Consider the following 19255-nt stretch of genomic DNA (forward strand, 5'->3'; position numbering starts at 1 on the left):
ATTTATCCTTGCTTTTCTCTGTGTACTTTCATCATTCCGCATGCATCCCTAAACGTTATGATTTAGCTTGATACATAGTTACCTATCTTATATAAATGGGACCATATGGTATATATTCTTTTGTGCCTGGCTTCTATTTCTCAACATAAGAATAATCCATGTTGTTGCATACATCTGTGATACAATCATGTCTATTGCTAGACATTATGTGAAAATACTACACTTCTTTTAATCCATTCTACCGTTAACAGACACTAAAGTTACTTTCAGGTTTGGGCCATTATGAATAATATTTTTACACATTTCTCCATGCTCATATGCATGTAATTCCCCTGATCCAGGGTGATCTGTTAACAGTTTCTGAAGAATGTCCAACCAGCCAAAAGCAGAGACCAGTGTTTGAACTTCTGATATGAGACCATTTCCTTGAGAGAAGTGCCCAGTCAATTGTTGGTGGATTCCATGATGATGGGAGTAATAGCAGGAGTGGCATTTCTTTATGTGAGGAGATATGAATGTCAGATACAAATATGTCTTTACTGTCTGCAATACGGTGGTTTGTGTTACGGTCAGGGGTTCATGCAACATTCTTGTGACACCAAATAATTTGTTTTTCAAATAAAGAGTTGTTACACTATAATCACACCCATGGAATTCATGGAATTTACTACATACTTTATCACCCCAAGCAGACGGGCTAAGAAAATAATGGGATAGATTATGCAGGATAAGGAAAGCTGCCAGCTGAGAAAAAAACCTCCAAATGAGAGGTACTATCCTATAGCATGTGGTATATGCTTGAATAAGGACAACTTAGGTTGCCATATTCTCTCCAGTCAAATTTCTAAATCCAGTAACCAAGGGATGAGGGTAGGAGTAAACTTTCTCACTATTACATGTCATAACTGAGGGGGTTCCAGGCAGGCTACCACAGAATCTGCCTCTTCCGCTGGTGGATTATTCACAGCTAAAGGCAATCAAGGCCCAGCAGACTCAGGAAGAGCTTTTTACCTCCCCCTTAACATCCTAAAAGAATTTAGATGGGGGGCCTGTACCAAGAGAGCTATGATCAAAAATATTTTTTTATATGGGAAAGACTTATCTGCATGTTATAGCAAACCTTTGTTTGTTTACTAAGCATCTGTTCTCAGCTTCCTGTGAATTGTCTTCCTCCCCTTTGAGATCTCATCTCCCTCTCCCTTTCTGCTTAGCTCAAGATGGTGTATATAGGTTTCCACTGCTTTCCGAAAGTAGAGCATTTCTATGACATCTTTTGTAAGCTGAAATGGCATAAAGCAAAAAGCAATTGCCATTAATTTATATGGAAACAAATTTTTGAGTATTCCCAGAGTATATTTTCCTATCTGCTTATTATGAATTTGGCAAGTTGAAGGTACTAGTTTCCAAGAGAGATAATCTACTAGAAAATACAGCCATGATTCTACTTAATTAAAATCTAAGATTTCCCCCCAATCATTATGGATATGTAAGAGTATTTTCCTAGTTAGGATGGTTAATCCTGACTATCAAGAAGAAATTCTGTTGCTTTTACATGGGTTTTAAAGATGAGGTTAATTTATGGCTGGATTGGAAATACTGCATATTTATCTCTGCAAATAACGGGTGTATAGTTTTTTAAATTCAGGGGCAAGCTAAGGGCAGTAGGGTTATAATGTGTCATTTAAAGTCTGAATTTTCCCTGATAACCCCAAGGTCAGTTTGCAACAAACTTCACTGATTAACAGGCACTTCTTAAAAGTAGAAATTTAAGTGACTAATAAAAAATAACAAGATTTTCAACCTTATTAGTACCCGGGAAATGCAAATTAAAACGACAATGACACATCTTGACATATATATCAATTCGCTAAATAGAAACATCTTTCAGTATGGACAGTTAGAAAATAGAGCAATGGGTGGGGCTCCTGGGTGGCTCAGTCCTTAAGTGTCTGCCTTTGGCTCAGTGGAAGGCTCAGTGGGATTGAGCCCTGCATCGTGCTCCCTGCTCTGGTCCCTCTCCCACTCCCCCTGCTTGTGTTCCCTTTCTCACTGCCTCTCTCTCTATCAAATAAATAAATAAAATTTTTAAAAAGAAAAGAAGAGAAAAGAAAAAAGAAAAGAAAAAAAGAAAAGAAAAGAAAATAGAGCAATGGAAATGTCTATATTGTGAAGTCCAAAATATAAATTGGTATGCTCCACTTTGGACAGTATTAAAGATATACATATCCTACGACCCAATAATTTTACCCTCAGGGTTTCATCCTAATGGAATTCATAATTCTGTCTATGAGGATCTGGTTTTACTAAAGTAGACTGCTGATGGAAACATAATGATCAAGAGCCATGAAGACCAATACAACTTGTATCCCATTGAATGTATGGTTGAAGATCATCTGTGTGAGGCAACCCTCAAAACTGATCTCCTCTCTGGGGCCCCCGGGTGGCACAGTCAGTTAAGCGACCAAATCTTGGTTTTGGCTCAGGTCGTGATCTCAGGGTCATGAGATCAAGCCCTGCATTGGGCTCTGTCCAGCACAGAGTCTACTTGAGAAGCTTTCTCCCTCTCCGTCTGACCCTCCCCTATGTGCTCTCTCTCTCTCTTTCTAAAATAAATAAATAATTTTTAAACAACAGCAACAACAAGAACAACAACAAAAACCTGATTTCCCTCAAATTGAACTAGAATATTCCCAGCATCCTGGGGATAGTAAAAGTGAACAGTCAGTAGTGGCTACCATGAACAGAGAGGAAAACCAATTCAGAGGAGTGTCATTCAAAAGAGACACCTTAGCTTTCTCTTTTGGAATTTGGGAGGTGGGCAGAGGGTTGTGAACAATGATAAAGATAAATTATCAAACACAGTAGCCATTAAGAGTTAGGAATCAGCTAAATATTTAAGGAGATCATATGTCAAGCTATATAGATTGGATTTGTTCAATTTCAACAGATAATTGTTGAATAATATTTTGTTGAATAATAATAATATTTTGTTGAATAATTGTTGAAATCGTAACTAATTGTTGAAATAATAATCCCTACAAATTTAGGGAATAAAACAGGAAATGAAGGCAATTTGAAGTGTGTAATATTCCAGCAGTCTAGGAAAGAGCTTTGGGGGCCTAAAACATGGAAAAAAGAAAAGACAGGTTGAAAGAAACATTTTTAAAAGTTAAAATCAGTATGATTTCTTTTCTTATTTGAATGTGTAGTATGTCCTATCTGAAATAAAGTTCTATTATTTTCAGATTATTTGGTCAATTTTTTCTTCCAAAATGAAAATTCAGCCCCATCTTTCCTCTTGGCTTACCTTGATGTTTACTTAAAATTTCACTCTTTCACCTTCCACATAACCTTGGACTTTCACTGGGTAATATGAATTAAAGCTTTACTTTTTAATGTCCCCTCCCACATTCCAAATGCCATCACACAAATGGAAGTAATTCATTGGCCCCTCATGCTTTGAGGGACAAAATGAATGGGTACTTGCTTTGTATGAATTTCCGCACTGCTTAACAAGATAACAGAGATTCCTCTCTTTGTGATGCGTGAAGGACTTCAGTATAATTGTGTAAGCTTTCCTCTGGATTCCATAGAATACAGTAAGCCAGTCCAATCTATTTTCCTGCCAGGAAACTTTGGACACAATCACTCTTAAAGCAATGACTCTTCAGTTTCAATTGTTTGTAATGTTGAGTATATTTTCTACCACTTTCTTAGGAAAAACATACTAAATGAATAAATAAATCTTTACATTATTTTATTTATATTTTATTTATATATTTATTTATATTTTATTTATATATTTATTTATATTTTATTTTACATAACAATAGAAGGCAGAATACAGACATCAGACTAAAAAAAGGGTAGCTTTTAGTAGGAGGTATAATGGACAAGATCATTTTGATCTCTTTCTCTTCCTATTAATTTGTCCTTCCACCCAAGTTTAGGGTGTAATAAAGTGAGGTTAGTGTATTGTATACTTTGAAACTGTCCTGGGCCACAGAAGTGAAACGTGCCTTACAGGACGGGTGGTAGTGGGAAGGAATTATGGAATATCTTGCTTAGCAGTGCTTCTGTTATAAACATTGGGGAAAGGGTTTTTAAAAAATGGAGTACTTAAAGTCTGAATATTATCTGCCTCATTTAACAAAGTAGAAAGTTCATCATGAGTTTAATTCTTGGTTAGTGGCGGGAGAAGACTACATATGTAACTAGAGTATCCCCTAAAAATTATGCCCTTCATGTAAAGTAAGAAGTTGTATCAGAGCAGGCACCCCTACTCCATGGAGGACATTCAAACGATGCCTCTTGCTGTGCTTTTGCTGCAGACGCTGAATCCCTCCATTTCTGCCTCAAAAGCTCCATCTTATTCCACTGAGATTTTAAAGGTTGGAGGTTTAGCTCTTGGCTACCTGAGTTCAGGGTCTTCCATGAACAACAGCACCTATCTTAGCCGTGGCTCGTGGCATCTCTCAGGATCACACTGCTGCCAGCATCCCTGCGTTTGTCTATTTGAAGTCCCTTTAGAAGATCATTTATCCCTGTGCTGCGACTCCCCTTCAAATTTCCTTGTAAGAGGTATGGAAAATTGGCATGACGGGAGCCATTTTAGGTTTGCTAATTGAATTTACATAATTTACATAGTAATAATTATTTAGTACAATTTGTTGGCAACACGGGTATATCAGTGAGAGAAGAGAATCCTTTCGTGTGTGTGTGTGATGCTGTTTCCTATCATCAAAACCGATCGCAAATGTTCACCTGTTAACGCTGATCCATAAAACAGTCATAGGGGGAAAAAGAGGCAAACCAAGAAACAGACTCTTAACTATAGAGAACAAACTGGTCATCCTCAGAGGAGAAGTGGGTGGAAGGGTGAATTGATTGGGTGATGGGGATTAAGGAGTAAGTAAGTGCTGAATCACTAAATTATACAGCTGAAACTAGTATTACACTGCATATTAACAAACCGGAATTTGAGTAAAACTTAAAAAAAATTCCTTTTCACATAGATAGGAACTCTCAAATACTGATATTAATTCTTCAGCTTGCAGTTTTAATTGAGCATATTTATCTCTTGGAAGGCACTTATAGAATCCTATCAGACTTGCATCTTGGCCTTTTGCATTTTTTAAAGGTTTTTTAAAAATTTTATTTATTCATTTATTTGACAAAGAGAGAGAGAGAGAGAACAAGCTGGGGCTTGATCCTGGGACCCTGGAATGATGACCTGAGCCAAAGGCAGATGCTTAACTGACTGAGCCACCCAGGCGCCCCTGCCTTTTGCATTTTATTATATTGGAGATGATGGGGTTCAGGGCAGGCCACCTCAGAAATGCCTCTTTGGCATGCTGTTAATTTCCTGAAGACAATGAAGGCCCAAGAGACTTACAAAGAGCTTTTAACCTCCCCTTAACTGCCTAAGAGAAATTAAATAGAGGATCAGTACCAAGTAGAGAACTATTTCCAAAGATAACTGTTTTTTTTGTTTTTGTTTTTGTTTTTTTTTGTTTTTTTTTACATAGGAAAGATTTGGCATGGTGTGGCAAACTTTAGTTTACCAAACACTGACTCTTCCCATCTCCTGTGAACTCTCTTCATCCCCTTTGTCCAAACCGCTACCCCCTTCTCGTTATCCCAGGACTGTATATAAGCCTCAACTGCTTTCTCAGTGGGTCTCATGTCTTTGGGACCCCATACATAGGCAATTAAATTGTCTTAATCTCTTAATCTGTTCCATGTTAATTTAATTATTAGACCAGCCAAAGAACCTAGAGGGGAAAGGGAAAATTCCCTCCCCTACAGAGATCATTCACTTCCAAATGAAGGTCAGACGCTACATTTCTTTAATCCTAACTCTTTGTCCCATTTTCAGAAAAGCTTTATTCTATTCTCAGAAACCAGCAAATCCCTGCCCACTATGTATATTGGAATTTTTTTTAAGTATTGCTGTTTTAACAGTCCCATCTGTTCCTCATCTCATTTCTGCTTGTAGGTGGAGGATAAGTGAGGAGTTTGGGGTTCTGTAAGGGAAGAGGAAATAAATGTGGAAGGGGAAATTACTGATTATTATATATACTGATTATTATAGGCAGCATTTTGTATCTCTCAATTTAAATATTAAGGATGCATATTGTTCATAGTAGAATAATTATGACCATACTTAAAAAGTGCTATGCCTCATCATTCTTTCCTAACCCAGCGATGATCGTCACTATCCACTGCAGCTGAGGGTGAGGATGCTAATTCTTCCATCTCATGATTAAAGCACGTGTATTTCCCGAACTTAGGTCACGTGCATTCATGTTCTTCAGGGTCACAAAATGTGATTTTTGCTTTCTTCAATGTCATACATTGGGACACTGTCCATGAAAAAAAAATTGATATAGATGTAGACAGAGAAGGATTGGGGACGGAAAATAGAACGATTGTTAAAATTTTCAACTCACTCAGAGTATTTAGTGAGCCACATATTGTTGCACTCAATAATAAGTCTTGGGCAGACCTAAAGGGCTCAACCACATTTAGGTTTTTTTGACAATACCGGGAGCCCAGCATGAAGCTGGAGAGGAAGGAAAGGAAATGAACAGCGTCCTTGAGGAGCAATGTGGCTACAGTGGTCTGACGCACCTGATGTGGTACCAGTAGATTTGTGCTGATGGGTTAGTTCCATTTATTAGCCACGTAAAGACATTAATAAGTCTCCTTAATTAATGAGTCCATTTTCTTCATTCGTTGTTGATCAAACAATGTACATTATAGGGAGAATAACCAAGGATATAACTGACAGGGTTTTGAAATCTCCTATCTCATAACCTGAAGAATAGTTGATACTCATGATGATAAACAGATCTCCTTACCCATACCCATTTTCAGAAATAGAAAAATCCTTGTAATTCACTTGGAAATTCACTAATAAAAAGACTTTCAACCATCCTAATGTTCACTATTTGATGCTTTCTCATTGGTCTAAGAATGTACTAATGCTTAGTTAGGAACAGAGTTTGAGGGCTTAGGGGACTTAGTATGGAAAATTTATATAAATATAAATATATAAATATATATTATATATAATATATATTTATATGTAAATATATATATCTTCATGGCAAAGAGCAAGAATCCTGGCTTCAAGATTTATAATCAATGAAACCACACTAACATCAGTTCCTCATCTATAATACAATAATAATACTTACCCTTATTTAATACAATAAATAACCTCTCATGAGGTAATTAAGATAATTGAGATGATATATGCAAAAATGTTGTAATATTAACTAATGCACTGTAAGCAATCAATATACATTTGCCTAAACTTCTTTTCAGAGAGACATCAAAGCTGACATCAAAGTTGAAGAAGGCAACATACCCTCTAACTTGTCATCATGCATGATTACAACTATACTAGACTGACTCTGTCATCGTTCATATTGAACGGAGCACCTGGACTAGCAAGTGCTCATATCTGGATCTCTCTCCCATTTTGTTTCATGTAATACTGGGGAATTATGGGCTCCGCTATCTCATTCATCTGGAGGAGGCCCTACACCAGCTCATGTATTATTTCTTGGCCTTATTCTCCTTCACTGACATTGTTCAGTGTGTACCTCAAATGCTGTGTAAGTTCTGGTTTGATCTCAAAGATATCAGCTTCGATGCTTGCCTGGTCCAGATGTGCTTTCTCCACACTATCACAGGGATAGAGTCCGGGGTGCTCATGCTCACGGCCCTGGACTGATATGTGGCCATCTGTTACCCTCTACACTAGGCCACTGTCCTCTCCAATTCTATCATTGCCAAGGCTGGGCTTCTCACCTTCCTTCCAGGTGTGATACTCATCATTTCTTTTTACTCACAAAACATCTGCCCTATTGCAAGGGTAATATAATCTCCCAACCTGCTGTGACCACATGACTGTGGCCAAGTTATCCTTTGGCAATATCAAGGTCAATGCCATCTACAGTCTGACGGTTGCCCTCCTGACTGGGGGCTTCGATGTCCTGTGCATCGCAATCTCCTACACCATGATCCTCTGGGCAGTGGTCAGCCTCTCCCCAGCAGAGGCTTGGTAAAAGGCCTTCAGCACCTAAACTGCCCACATCTGTGCTATAGTCATCACCTACGTCCCAGTCTTCTTCACTTTTTTTACCCACCATTTTTGGGGTCATACAATCCCCCACAACTTTCACATTTTTCTGGCTAACCTACACCTGCTTCTGCCACCCATCCTGGATCCTATTGTCTATGGGACAAAGACTAAACGCAAGAAGAGATGCTCAAACTTTTCCTTAGCAAAAGACCACTGAAGAAAGAGATAAAAGTAAACCCCATCATTATGGAGGAAGATGTTCTCATAGATGAAGAAGGCATCCATACCAGACAGATAGTGGATATGTGATTTGACAGCGACTAACCAATCTTCTTTTTTTAAAAAATTAATTTAGAGATTTTATTTCTTTATTTGAGAGAGAGAGAGAGAGAGAGAGCACAGTGAGGGGGAGGGGAAGAAGGAGGGGGAGAAGCAGGTTCCCCACTGAGCAGGAAGCCCAATGTGGGGCTTGATCCCAGGACTCTGGGATCATGACCTACGCTGAAGGTAGACAATTAACCGACGGAGCCACTCAGGCGCCTGACCAATCTTCTTCTTAATGGATCATTCTTATACTTTTCTGAACCTTGTATATCAACTTGAAAACTTTTCTTTAAAAAGGACCTACAAACCAATTTAATTAAATCCAATAAAACTAATGCTAATGCCTTTGTGTTATTTGCATGATACTGAATTTGATGCCACTTGAGAGTAATACAGTAAGACAGAGTTTTGTCTCTGAAGAACTTTCCAGCTAGTAGATAATATTGAAAAAAGGGACCATACCAGTTATTCAAAAACACGGATAATTTGTAGTAAAAGCACTTTCCCTAGAACTCCATAGATTTTTGTTAAACTAGAAAATGTATTTTCCATCAAGGAATAAACATGCAATGCTGCCCATTCATTTGTTTATTCATACATACCACAAACATATTTTGAGCACCTACCTTCTTAGGAAATTGTAGTACAAACACCGATAAAAATGGGCTTTGCTACATATGTATACACACATGAAACCATCATTACCTTGATTACAATGACATTAATTAGCATATTCATCACCTTTAAAATTTCCTTTTACATCTTTGTGATCCAACCATCGCCTAAACCTGACTGCACTGACATGCTTTCTGTCACTATAGATTAGCTCTATAAAATTCTGGAATTTCATATAAATGAAATATTACTGAATGTCATCTTTTTAGTCTGGCTGCTTCCATGACCATTTTGAGTTTCATCAAATCATTGTTGTGCTAATCACACATACGGTTTTCTTGCTGAGTAGTATTCCATTTTATGGATGTACCAAAATTTGTTTATCCATTTATCTGTTGTTGGGCATTTCCTTTATTTCCAGCTTTTGTATATCACAAACAAAGCTGTTACGGGCATTCATGTGCAAGTCTTTGACCAAGCATATACTTTCATTTCTCTTGAGTAAAAGCCTAGGAGTGGTAGCAGATATACATAAAGCCTTCCTAAAAAACTGACAAAATTATTTCTATAATAGTTGCATTTTACATTCTCACAAGCAGTGCATAAAAGTTCTACTTGTTCCACACCCTCACAAACATTTATTATGGTCAGTCTTTTAAATTTTAGTCATTTTAGCCAGAGTCTATTGGTATCTTATTGTGTCTTTAAGTTACATTTACCTAATGACTGAAGATGTGGAGCATGTTTACCTTGCTTATTTGTCACCTGTATATGCAGAAAATGTGTGAGATAAGAAATGTTTTTTGTTTTAAGCTGCTGAATCCTGGGGTAATTGAACTATATTTTTCCTCTTTTTGAAAAAATTGAAGAGGCTATTGTTAACAATACGGCATTGTGTACTTAAACATTTGCTAGGAGGGGACAGTAAATGTCACATCAAATGTTCTAAATGAGGAAAACAGAAATACTAAGTAAAGAAGGCAGGAGGAAACTTTTGGAAGTGATGGATTTTTATTTTATTTGTTATTTTATTTTATTTTTTGAGAAAGAGCATGAACAGAGGGCAGGGGCAGAGGGAGAAGGAGAGAGAGAATCTTAAGCAGGCTCCACACTCAGCGTGGAGCCTGACACAGGGCTTGATCTCACAGCCCTGAGATCTTGACCTGAGCCAAAATCACGAGTCAGGTGCTCAAATGACTGAGCCACCCAGGGGCCCCAGAAGCGATGAATATGTTTATGTCATTGATTGTGGTGATGGTTTCACAGGTGTATATTTATTCCCAGACTCACTGTCATATACATTAAATACGTATGTCTTTTTTAAGTCAGTCGTACTTCAATTAAAAGGTTAAAAAAAAGAAAACATAAACTAATTAAAAAGAAATTCTCACAGGGGAGTTTATAAAGTGTACTTCCTATCACTGACTTCTAGTCTCCAGATCTCTCGCCAGAAAAAAATGTCCAATACCAGTTTCTTGTGATTCCTTCGAGACAATTTATGCACGTCTCTTCATTTCCTTTGAAAGCCACATAGCATCACATTATATTGATACACAGTAATTTAATGTAAGTAGTTCTCAGTTGATAATCATGTACATTATCATCTTTACAGGAAAAATGATAAAATATGAAGTCATTAATGTTTAAGTGGTTAATTTCTTATCAAATAAACAGAAAATAAAAAGTTTTTGAACACAGAGACTTTAGCACCAAGTACAGAACTCATTAAAGAGAAAGAAAATCACTCTAATGGCATTATTTTTTGTTTACTAGAACAATTCGTAGAACATATCAGGTGCTCAATAAATATTTGTTGGAAGGATGGGGATGTGTGCATGCATGGATACATGGATGTTTGGATGGACAACTGCCTGTCTATAAAATGGGAGTTCATTCACCAGCTGGAAAGTCAAATAGACTGAAACCAGAAGAAGTGTTAGAAGACTTTGTCTGCATCATAGATAGTACAGATAAAGTGGGAATTAAGGAAGTTTGAGATCTATCATGAAATAGAGTTTAAAGTAAGGTTTAATTGAAGGATTCTCTCCATGCATGCATTCCAGAAATACAGTTCGCCTCTAACACATTGCCATGGAAAACAGTCACTGTTCGGTGCTCAAGCTTGTTCATATTGGTGGTATTCCAAGAGGCAGATCAGGGCACTTGTCAGCCATGTTGTCATCAGCAACAAGGCTTGGCTGCAAGCCCTTGGGTGATGCCAGAGAAGTGTTGATTCTCATCCCCTGATACTGAATGGCAGAAAGGGGTGACTGGTCAAGTCTCTCACATAACATACTGCTGAATCAGCATTATTTGGCCTCCAGCCTCCTAATCGCTCTAGTTATTATTCTCCCAAATAGTGTGAGCTGGTAAAATAAAGTTAGAAGCCAGTTGTCTATCCCATCTTATTATCTTGGATCCTAGTCTCTGATTGGTGATTTAATGTAACTTAGGGTCCCACTGCCCAAGGGTCAGGGTTCTTTTCCTAGAGTCCGACATCTGACCCCACAGAGTATCTCATACTACTCTAGAACACATTAATAAGGAAAAAATCCATGCTTGTGCTACTACTCCTTTCTCCCTAAGTGCCTTAAATAATTTGTTTTCCCCTAAAGGCCTGGTCAGTGTCTGACACAGTGAGCTATGCATCTGGTCAGTCAACTGTGTGCCTTCTGGAAATGAGCCAAGTGAATGGAGATTAGAGAGCCCCTTTAGAGGTAGGAACGGTCTGCTTAAAGTGGCAGTAATAGTCAAAGTTAAGGAATGGAATGGGGAGGATGGTCATCAAATATTTATGGTGACTTGTTTTCCAATACGTGCAATTTTGCAGGGGTGAATCTCTCATAAACAGAGACAGTATTCCAAAATTGTTTTATTATTTTTTAATGGCTCTGACGGGACCTAACCAAGATGTCATAGATTTATTGAGGGACAGGCTAAACTAGCATCTTGATGTGGGAAAAGGAGATAAGCTTCATTGTGTAGAAGAAAATACAATTTAAAAATCCAAATGCATCGTAGAGACTTCTCATGAAATCTCCTTGTATCTCTATGTCATAGCAAGGTGAAACAAACAAATGAATTCCTTGAGTCTCATCCTGAGACTGAGAGGGTCACTCAGCACTCCATTGCTGGGCTGCTATTTGTCCTCATTAAATGGGAACAAGGAGAGAGGCTTACTGTGTATGGTACCTCTATGGTACTGTGATTTCCCATCTTCTTCCTCCCATCATGTAGTTCATAATTGCAAGGGAAATCAGGTAATTTCACTGAATTAACAGGTGAGCTTCCCTGTTTCAGGGGACAGATGTGATGAGATTTATTGTGTTCCCAACTCTGTTTTATGGCAAAAACATTGGATTGTAAGGGCTTGCTCTATGATTGTCAAAGGGATTGCTCTATGATTGTCAAAGAGTTTGGAGCTCATGCCCTCACTCATCACTTAGGTCATGGCACACAGAGGATATTAACGAAGAATGTGAACCATCTGGAAGATGAGGGCAATGAGATTATAAAACTGTACTCCATCCCTGAGAGATTAGAATTGTCAAGCAGTTATTCCACAGATATGACCTTGGGGAAATCACATGCCAAAGATCCTCCTAGGACCCCAGAGTTATCTGATGACTTGAATGACAAATCAGAGATACTGACTTCCAAATATAGATTCCACTGAATACCAGTTTAAGCACTGCAAAGATAACTCACTACCATTAAGATATCCAAACCTTATCTAATTGTTATGTCACGCCTTATATCTTCCACAGGTCTTGGAGCAGAAACCTCTGAAAAGGTTGATACAAAGACAAATTGTGTGTGCCCAGTGCCTGCTTCCCCTGAAGAATTAAATGAACCACTTGCACCATGACATAAACACCCTGAATAAAGTGCCTTATAAACTGCCCATTGGTGGTGTTCATGAGTACATTCATCACCATCCACCAGTGCTATCTTCAGTGATGTCAGTGAGGCCACTCTGAGCATTATGGATTTAAGTGTCTTGAGTTTCTGATGGCATTGGGCAGGACGAATAGAAGCCATTCCTTGGAATAAGCGGTCAGACTGATAAGAAAGGGTTAGTTTTTCAGATTCCCTGCAGGTTGGCCACTTGGATAGGCAGTTAGTTGGTCTCCTGCAGAATACCATGAAAACTGGCTACAGATAAGTTACAACCAATACTGGAATAATGTTGAGAGGTGGATCGTGCCAGCAGTTCACCACATCACATATGGTAGTAAATTATTTAGTTCTCTGCCATTCCTTCCCCTTGTCTAATTCTCCCATTTCTCATGGATTTCTCAGATTTCCATATTGCATTCACTAACCTGTATCCACTCATATATGAGGGATTTCTAGCCTCTTTACAGCAATTATTCTGTTGTCCTGCTTGGGTAAACCTACTCACTTGTGGCATAGCCTAGACCCTGCAAACCTAATATATGTTGATCTGAACAAAAAGGACATAAAGCCTAGACAGCATGAGAAGGAGTGTTTGAGCTCTCAATTCTGACTTGGTAGAATAGGGCTGCTGCTTCCAGGTCACAAGGACATTGGATCCTCAGGGGAGGAGATACTGAATCTCTGTGTATGAATCCAAAATGCAATATGTAATGGAGGACCTAAAAACCAACTACTGCTCCAATCTCTGTGAAATTCCACTAATTACACAATTCTAAAAGATTTGGCATGTGCACTGTCTAGCCATTCCCCCTCATTTAAACTAGAGCAGGATAACTCAGAAGGTGTTAGAGCCCTCCTCCTCACTGCTATTCAGTACCACTTTTACGTGCCACGACTTTAGCATTATTTTTGTACTCATTATTTCTCCAGCCTATGTTATACATTTCCAATTATTTTACCTTGTTTCTATTATTGTAAATCAAAACCAACACCTCCTAAAAGTTTAATGCTATTGGGCCAAAGGTAAAGCTGGGGGATAGAATCTGTGGGGATGGTCAGAGTAGAGACTAATGACGTAAGGTGGCAACCATAGATCCCGTAGTTCAGAAAGAAAGCCACGGGAGAATTAACTATCTTTTTTCAGGAAGAGGAAACTTCCAGACCCTAGGGATTAAGGGTTCTGTGGGAGATTGATTGGGGTTTGGACATCTGTTGCAGCATAAATATAAACTTTCCTTTGTAGGCATGACAAATACAATGCAGTCTGAATATTGCTGTAATCTGACCCTAAAAGAATCATGGTAATGGCTAAGCCAGGCGGTGCTGCTCAAGGCTGGGTTCTGGGTGCCAGGCACTAGAAATGAGGGATAGGAAGTCTGAGAAATAGTTGAAACAAGAAACTCCTGAAATAGGGTGGAAGCTGTGAGGAACAGAAGAGCATAAGGTAGGTATTGTTTAAATATTTTTGGTAGGGGTAAAGTCTCTTACTTTGTTTCTCAATTTCAGTATTTTCTAAGTATAGCTCAAACAGGGTATTTAAAAATAAAGTACATTCTTTTGTTTTTGTTCTTACTATCCAGATTTTTTAGAGTAAATTTTGATAGAAATTTCTATAGAAAACTTGAGAAAGCCCTCAGAAATAAGTACTTTATCTGTCCATCTTACCTGAGTCTCAACTGAGCTGAGGGGCTTCGGGAACCTTCCAAACAGAAGCACCTCACTCCAACTTACCACACCACCCATGGACCGTAGAAAAAGGGGAAAATAAACTGAGGAGGAAGAGTTCAATTTCCTTCTTTACTCCTCACACACCTACTACCTGATGCCCCAGAGAGAGAGTCCCCAGCTTTCCTAAAACCCTATTTCACAGCCTTATCAGAGAAGAGCAATTACCACTTTCAGTTCATGGCCCACAGGGCTGAAGGATCCTCCTTTTCAGATTCAAAGCCAAGTATCATCCCATCTCTCAAACGTATTTAATGTTGATGGTTGCCAGAGGGGAGAGGGATGGGGGGGGGATGAGCAAAATGGGTGAAGGGGAGTAGGAGATACAGGCTTCCAGTTATGGGATGAATAAGTCACAGGAAGAAAAAGCACAGAATAGAGAATATAGTCAATGATACTGCAATAGCGGTGGAAGGGGACAAGTGGTAGCTACACTTGTGATGAATATAGACGTTAGACACTTAAAACTAAGGTAACATTGTGTGTCAACAACACTCAAATAAAAAACATATTTAATGTTCATTATTAACTTTACACTAAATCACCCCAGTATTGTATTCATTTATCTGCTTAATATCACTTTGTTAGAGGGAACTTCCCTCATGATAAATTTAAATAGACACCAACTTCATTAGCATCCAATCATCAGGCGTTGTTTTTCTTTAAGTCACTTGTCTATTATATGTACCTGGCATCTATATGAACATGCACATATATGACATCTATACATATGAATGTACATATATGACATCTATACATGTAAATGTACACCCCCACACACTTATTTTTTGTTTTTTTGGATATTGTCTGTCTCATCCCCCAAACCATAATATTATATAATCAGATTTTCTCAGATATGTTCGCTAGACTTAGCAGAATTATTAATATTTCTTAATATCTGAATGAATCCATACTTTAAAGGCTGGCATACAATCTCCCTCACGGTTTCCTGTTGATCACCACTCCAAGTTTATTGTATTCTTTTAATGGATGTGGTTTGACTTTTTAAATATTTAATAACTTGTTTTCTCTGCAGTTCCAAAATAACAGAGAGAGATGTCCCCCTCAAATGATACCACGTTCCACCCCTCCTATTTTCTCCTGCTGGGAGTTCCGGGCCTTGAAGAGATGCACCTCTGGATTGGGTTTCCTTTTTGTTCTGTGTATTTGATTGCCCTTGTGGGGAACATCACTATCTTGTGTGTAATCAAGAATGAACACAGTCTTCATCAGCCTATGTTTTACTTCTTGGCTATGTTAGCCTCCGTTGATCTGGGCCTGTCCACATCCACTATCCCCAAAATGTTGGGCATATTCTGGTTTAATTTCAAGGAGATTAGCTTTGAGGGCTGTGTCACCCAGATGTTCTTCATTCATATATTCACTGCCATGGAGACGGTTGTGTTGGTGGCGATGGCCTTTGATCGCCATGTTGCCATCTGCAATCCTCTGAGATATAGCCTGATTCTCACAAATAGGATGATTGGTCTCATCCTTGTTGTGCTGTTTGGCGTCAATTTCATTTTGATTATCCCTCTGGTGTTTCTCATCTTGAGGCTTCCCTTCTGTGGACACCATATAATCCCTCACACATACTGCGAGCACATGGGAATTGCACGGCTGGCCTGTGCCAATATAAAAGTAAACATGATATTTGGATTAATTCTTATATCAATGGTGTTTGTTGATGTTGTTCTGATTGTCATCTCCTACGTGAGAATACTCCGAGCTGTCTTCTGCCTTCCTTCTCAGGACGCCAGACTCAAAGCACTTAATACGTGTGGCTCCCATATCTGTGTTATTCTAGCCTTCTTCACTCCAGCCTTTTTCTCCTTCTTGACCCACCGGTTTGGTAGGAATGTTCCCGTATACATTCACATTCTCCTGGCCAATCCATATGTTGTCGTTCCACCTGCCCTCAATCCTGTCATCTATGGAGTGAGGACTAAGCAGATTCGGGAAAAGGTTTCAAGTATCTTTCTGAAAAATGACTGGCATAAACTGTCTCAGAGATAATTCACTAATCTCGGGGAAAGAGATTGTGTTTCTCAACTACGGAATCTTGCAACAGAAAAAGGACTGGGATCTTAGTATTACTTCATTCATAATTTCCCTAGATATCCCATCTAGAACATATAGTAGGATTAATGTCAAAACAATCACTGTGAAAATTTATGGAATACATAAAGTTTTGGACAACTTAGTTATAAGATTTTATTACTTTCCTGTATAATCTTTACAGAGCAGGTCTTACAGAAAGGACTATGTGGAATGAAATGGTTTTTATTTGCAAATAGTTAACTCTGGTGGCCACATTACCAAATTTATATATATCTCTAAATCAAGGACTACAGGTCCTTAATACTTGTGACAGATTCTTTCATTCCTTTCTTAATTGTTTTTATCCATAATTTTATTGATATTTTATTATCTGCCAGAAACTGATAAGTCATAAAAATATAAACATAAAAATGTATGTGACATTTCAAGGTCTTATAGAAAGAAGAATTTGGAGAAATTTTCCCCCTGACTGACTCTGTGTGGAATCTTCCCAGGCTCATCACATCTATGCCGATCTCCCATAATTGTCTTACTGTTCAAAGTGAACCAGTCTGTCTTTAGATGTATGCATCTTCAATACTGCAAAACTTAAAGAAATATAAATATATTTATATCTCTTTCTCGCTCTAATGGTAAAGGGGGACTTCATAGAAGCATCAGTATAATGAGGAATTTAAGATGCTCAGGAATGAACACCTCTAAATGGGTGAATTCCTAAACATGTCAATTACATTCTTGAAGATCAAATCTAAAGCCATAGATAGTAACTACTCTTGGATTCACAAACTTTAGTTATTCATTCATGCATTATTTATTAAATACTTTACCCAGCACTTTTTAATTTGCACTTCCTCCTTGTGGCTTATCAGATGAATCTGAGTATCCTATCCACATTTTATAGTCTTTGATCAATGATATGTATTTGGCCAATGTTTACCTCATGGTGTCTTGCTACGCATATAGTAGGTGCTTAATAATTTTTTATTTTAAGAAAATTTATCTTCCAAAGAAGACATACAGATGGCCAACAGGTACATGAAAATTTGCTTAGCATAAATAATCATCAGGGAAATACACATCAAAACGATAGTGAAGTAGGGGCGCCTGGGTGGCTCAATTGGTTGAATGTCTGACTCTTGGTTTCAGCTCAGGTCATGATCTCCTGGGTCGTGGGATCAAGCCCCACATCAGGCTCCATTCTCAGCAGGGATTCTCAGCTTGGGGATTCTCTCCCTCTACCCTTCTTGTGCTCATGCTCTCTCTCTCTCTCAAATAGATAAATAAAATCTAAAAAAAAAATTACAGTGAGATATCACCCCACACTTGTTAGAATGACTATTATCAAAAAGACAAGAAATAACAAGTGTTGGTGAATATATGGAGAAAAGGGAACCCTTTTGCTCTTTTGGTGAGCATGTAACTTTGTGTAGCCCCTATGAGAACAGTATGGAGTTTCCTCAAGAAATTAAAAACAGACTACCATGTGATCCAGAAATCCCAATTCTTGGTATTTATCTGAAGGAAAGGAAAATGCTAACTGGAAAAGATATCTGCATCCCCATGTTTATTGCAACATTACTGACAATAGCTAAGATATGTAGCAAACTATATGTTCATCCATGGATGAGTAGATAAAGAAAATGTGGTACACACAGGAATACTATTTAGCCATAAAAAAACAAGAAAATCTTGTCATTCGTGGCAATACAGATGGACCTTGACAGCATCATGCTGAGTGAAATAAGTGAAAGAAAGAAAAACAAATACTGTATGATCTCACTTATATATAGACTCTAAAAAAACAAACAACAAAACAAAAAGAACACATAGATATAGAGAACAGACTGTTGGATGCCAGAGGTGGGGGAGTGAGTGAAATGGGAGAAGGGGGCCAAAAGTACAAACTTCCAGTTATAAAATAAATAAGTCATGGGGATGTGATGTACAACACAGGGACTATAGTCAATAACATTGTATTATATATTTGAAAAGTGCTAAATGAGTAGATCTTACAAGAAAAAAATCACAAGAAAAAAAAGTACAACCATGTGATGAACTAAACTTATTGTGGGATCGCTTCACAATATACTCAAATATTGAAGCATTATGTTGCTCACCTGAAACTAATAAAATGTATATGTCAATTATATCTCAATAAAAGATTTAAAAGATATTAACAAAAATTATCAAGTACAACATACACATAGTAAAATGAAAGAATCTTACACATACCACTTTATGGATTTTTATGAATGCACAAACTATGTAAGGAATACCATTCTTAAAAGTTTCTAAGTCCCTTTCCAGGGTCTGGGACTAGCTACCCTTCCCCAAGCTCAAAGTACCCCTCTAAGAGCCTTCCTGTTTCTCCACTTTAGGACACTCCCTTTTGGGACACTTCCTAACCCAATATTCTGCATTAATGGTGTTGTACAGATGCCCAAAGAACTCCAGAGGTAATGCCTATAGTTTCCCAAGGCCTTTTGAATGATCTCTATTCTAGTGTGATGGCCAGGAGAGCAGATTGCTCCACTG

The 19255-nt window shown here is 38.1% G+C and overlaps 1 protein-coding gene and 1 pseudogene across 1 annotated transcript; both read left to right on the plus strand.

The window, feature by feature from the left end:
* The first annotated feature begins 7385 nt into the window (after positions 1 to 7385).
* Positions 7386 to 12902, plus strand: LOC113248261 (olfactory receptor 52N1-like; annotated as a pseudogene).
* Positions 12903 to 15715: 2813 nt separating this feature from the next.
* Positions 15716 to 16675, plus strand: LOC113248260 (olfactory receptor 52E4-like). Its single transcript, XM_026489628.3, has one exon. It carries the CDS (start codon positions 15716 to 15718, stop codon positions 16673 to 16675), a length of 960 nt encoding a protein of 319 aa, XP_026345413.3.
* The last annotated feature ends 2580 nt before the right edge of the window (positions 16676 to 19255 follow it).

The sequence above is a fragment of the Ursus arctos genome, unplaced genomic scaffold (genome assembly GCF_023065955.2).
Source record: "Ursus arctos isolate Adak ecotype North America unplaced genomic scaffold, UrsArc2.0 scaffold_22, whole genome shotgun sequence".
NCBI lineage: Eukaryota > Metazoa > Chordata > Mammalia > Carnivora > Ursidae > Ursus > Ursus arctos.

Excerpts from the sequence above, each read along its gene's own strand:
- LOC113248260 (XM_026489628.3), top strand. The coding sequence starts at position 15,716 with ATGTCCCCCTCAAATGATACCACGTTCCACCCCTCCTATTTTCTCCTG.